A 4,422-nucleotide genomic window follows, 5' to 3' on the forward strand; every position below is an offset into this window, starting at 1 on the left:
ATTTTCTTAGAGGTGAACCGGCTGATTCATACAAAAAATTACCAGGATACTTATATACAATGGATAAGACATATCCAGGTTCTCACATAAGAATGGAAAAATCGTCAAAGAATGAATTCATGTACGTGTATATATCATTGTATGCATTTATAAGGGGGTTTGATCATTGTAGACCAATTGTTGTAGTGGACGGAAGTCATCTAAAATCCTACTACACCGGGACATTCGTTTCTGCAAGCACGTTGTATGGTGCAGGTGAGTACCTCAATAATAATACAATTTGTTAATATTTAAAGCATTGGAAAACATGTATTTAAAAACAATTATATTCAATTGTATTAAACAGGTCATATATTGCCACTAGCATACGGTGTTATTGATTCAGAGAACGATGCTGCTTGGACGTGGTTCTTTGAGCAATTCAAGATAGCATACGGTGTAAGGGAAAACATGTGCATTGTTTCGGATAGAAATGAGACATCATTAAATCTGTATTGAGAGTATATCCGGATTTACCGCATTGTGCTTGCATATGGCATCTATGGAATAACGTATACAAGAAATTCAAAAAGAGCCATGCCAAGTTGAGTGAGATATACTTCTCAATGGAAAAGGCATACACACAAACTGAATTTGATAGTCTGATGGAGAAGGTTGAGAAGGTAGATATTAGGGTGAAAGAATACTTAGAGTTAGCTGGTTACGAAAAATGGGCTAGGTTGTATGCACCTGTTAACAGGGGATGGACAATGACGTCAAATATCGCTGAGTCAATCAATGCAGCACTAGTTTCAGCAAGGGAATTGTCAATATATGACTTCCTCGAAGAAGTTAGGAAGATGTTTGGTCGTTGGAATTGTAGTAACCGTAAAGAATCTACTCAGACATACAAGACGCTTGGGAAAAAATACCAGGAAATGCTGGAGTTGAATGAGACCATGTGTACCCGTATGACTGTAAGTTAATTTTTTATGGCATTGTTGTATACAACTGAATACAATTTTTTTTAGGCAGAACTACCCGTTAATTTTTATGAATATTTGCTTGAACTAGTAAATAATATAGATGAATATAGGTAAATACATGTTATTATTAAGATTGTATGCACGTGATAATGATTACAATGGAATTCAGGTGATTGATACAGTTTAAATTGATTGGAAATACCTGAATACAGTTGCTCAAAAAAGGTTGAATACAAATGCATACAAATGCAGACTGTAGAGTAATACAGTTGAATACAGTTGCATACAGTTGCTGGAATCAGCTGAATTTAACTGAAATTGGATGAAGTTGCAATTTTTGAAGTTGATAGTAACCATTTAACTCAGTAGTATATATTTGTTAATTCATGTAAATGTGTTCAAAACTTATATTTCTGTTTTTAAATGTAGGTGGTACCCTCAATTGAATACTTACATACTGTTAACGATGGTGGGAGGAATTACACAGTCTGCCTGCTCGAGAGAAAATGTGTTTGTGGGAGATTCCAAATTGATGAATTGTCATGCCCACATGCCTGGGCTGTATTGAAGAGCAAGTTTTTAATGCCTGAAGAATATTGCTCTAGCTATTACAAGCCAAGTACAATTGTAATGACATACGATGTGCCAGTGAACCCGCTACCGGACAAAAATGACTGGAATATACCAGAGCATGTTGCAGAGGAGGTTGTACTATCACCCAAATGGAAAAGACCTCCTGGAAGGCCAAAGAAGAAGCGCGACAAAAATTTAAGTGAATTGTTGTTGCCGAAAAATCAACATTCATGTAGCATATGTGGGCAGGGAGGACATAACAAGCGAACTTGTAGGAATGCTCCACGTAATAAATAGTTGTATTCTGACATGTATTGGTGACTCGACAATTTCTCAACACTTATTATGACATTATCAGCTATAATGAATTCTTTTTTCGAAGTAATATATTGTGGAATGACTTTCGTTAATATTTTCTGAATTTATTTAGTTGAAGTATTTTTATATATATAAATATATATAAAGTGGCTGTGAGAGTATCTTAGTATAATTGAATACAACTATATCAATTCCTTAATACAGGTGAATACAACATGTTGAACATAGTTGAATATAGGTTAATAATACAGTTTAATTCAATTGACTTTGGAGGAATACAATGTAATACAGTTGAATACAGATCTGGACAGCTGGTTGAAACAGTTGAATTTAACTGACATTGGATGAATATAGGTAATTCAATTGTTCAATACATTTGAATACAACATGTTCAATAATGTTGACTATAGGTTAATAATACAGTTCAATTAAATTGACTATAGCTGAATACATATGAAATCAGAGAAAAATACAGCTGAATACAGTTGAATAATACAACTAAATACAAGTTAATCAATATAACTTGTATTGTTTCTAGTCAATTCAAAGTTACATCTGAATGGATGCAGCTGAATATACTTGCATACCAACTGTAGATAACTGATAAATACACTTTAATACAACTGAATTGAACTGAATAATATAGATTAATACAATAAGCTAAACAGAATAATACAACTAAATACAACTTCTTAATACTGCAAGATAAAGCTGATCTTATGCAGCTGAATACAATTCAAAAATTGGCATTAACAAAAATCATTCAGCATATATAAAGTTTTAGAAATTGTAACTAACATGTGCGTTAACTAAAACCTGTTCAAGCAAACTTAACCAAATTTCAGCATGTAAGTAAATAGCATCTACGACCAAAACCACTACAATCAGTATCATTGTTCAAGCTAAACTCAAAAAAAAACCTAAAGCTATTCTAAAACTATCTGCATCTTTGCCTCCGACTCAAAGATTTGCCTTTCAATCTTTGAAGGTGCTTCACTCTCGCTTATTGCATCAGCATCTATCTTATGCATAGCATAGTCCCATAGCAGAGCACCATATCTTTGACGGAGAAGAGTGACATCAAATGGTGTTTTTTGTGTAATCTCTCCAATAGTGCTCAGAAACTCCGTGAAGGCTGCAGCATGCACTCTACAATCCCTAACAAATAATTGATTGAAACAGAATATAAAATAATTAATCCATATACAGTGTATAAAACATATAAGAATGATGATTGGATACTTACATGCTGCCCGCTTTCTGTTGAGGCAGATTAGGAACGAAGATAACTTCAAAAGGTTCGTTATGATCCTTGTTTGTGTATGCGGGATAAGCATACCAGTCAATGCCTTGACTATCTCTGTAAAAGCCACTAATTGACAGATACAGAGGTAATAGCTTAGCTAGCTTTACAATCTCAGAGACTACATATGCATCATGACCGGAAGACGTGTACGAGTCGTACACTTTGATACATCTATCTTTGAAAGTCACAACAACCAACACCCAATAAAGTTTTTCCTTCAAGTTCACTGGTATCAAGACATTATCCACTGTATGCCAGGGTACATTAGCATGCAATCTGTAGCCCCTAATATACTCGCATACAACGTCTTCTTATTTGGCTACATTAGCATTACTATCTGTATCTTCATACCTGTCATATATTTCATCTATTCTTGTCTTGAATATACAATCAACAGTAGTAAACGTGAAGTCCCTATGCTGATTGTACTCGCCCATCTTTCGCAAATAGTAGAATATGACATCCATATGCTATAAACAAAAGAGGTTGGTAGATAGTGTGAGTTTTTTTTCTTGAACTAAGAAATAATATATATGAATACCTCAATATAGATGCTAAAAAAAAAGTTGAATACAAATGAATACAGAAAATAGAGGAATACACTGTAATACAGGTGAATACAACTGTATTCAGATTATGGACTACAGTTGAATTCAACTGACATTGAATGAATACAACTAATTCAATTCCTTAATATAGGTGAATACAACATGTAGAATAGAGTTGAATATATGTTAATAACACAGTTCAATTCAACTGACTTTGGTGGAATACACTGTAATACAGTTGAATACAGATCTAGACAGCTGGTTGAAACAATTGAATTTAACTGCCATTGGATGAATACAGGTAATTCAATTGTTCAATACAGTTGAATACAACAGTTTCAATAAAGTTAACTATAGGTTAATAATACAGTTCAATTCAATTAACTATACCTGAATACATAGGAAATCAGAGAAAAATACAGCTGAATACAGCTGAATAATACAACTAAATACAAGTTAATAAAACAGCATGTTATTATTTAAAGATAAGATTATTATTTTTGGGAAAGACTCACATTGTCATCCCATAACTTCCCGTAAATGGATAGAAGGTAAAACCAGTTTTTGGAATCAACTTGATCAACTCCAAAATCCAATGGAATGTGAAGTATAGACTTGTTTTTCTTGTAATGGTCGTCGAGATTACCTCTACAAGTATGATATAAAACTCATTATGTACATACCTTAAAAAATGAAAACATAATACAATAAA

At 33.2% G+C, this 4,422-nt stretch overlaps 1 protein-coding gene across 1 annotated transcript; it reads left to right on the forward strand.

Moving 5' to 3' along the window:
• The first annotated feature begins 605 nt into the window (after positions 1–605).
• Positions 606–2,194, forward strand: LOC104214833 (uncharacterized). The gene is made up of 3 exons (XM_070165814.1): positions 606–956; positions 1,395–1,824; positions 2,061–2,194. The coding sequence occupies exons 1-3, from the start codon at positions 606–608 to the stop codon at positions 2,192–2,194; spliced, it is 915 nt and encodes a 304-aa protein (XP_070021915.1).
• Positions 2,195–4,422: the final 2,228 nt, after the last annotated feature.

Source organism: Nicotiana sylvestris, chromosome 2 (genome assembly GCF_000393655.2).
Source record: "Nicotiana sylvestris chromosome 2, ASM39365v2, whole genome shotgun sequence".
Taxonomy (NCBI): domain Eukaryota; kingdom Viridiplantae; phylum Streptophyta; class Magnoliopsida; order Solanales; family Solanaceae; genus Nicotiana; species Nicotiana sylvestris.

Excerpts from the sequence above, each read along its gene's own strand:
- LOC104214833 (XM_070165814.1), top strand. The coding sequence starts at position 606 with ATGGAAAAGGCATACACACAAACTGAATTTGATAGTCTGATGGAGAAG. Across the intron at positions 957-1,394 it reads CCATGTGTACCCGTATGACT|GTGGTACCCTCAATTGAATA; the intron begins GTAAGTTAATTT and ends TTTTAAATGTAG. Across the intron at positions 1,825-2,060 it reads AACTTGTAGGAATGCTCCAC|GTGAATACAACATGTTGAAC; the intron begins GTAATAAATAGT and ends TCCTTAATACAG.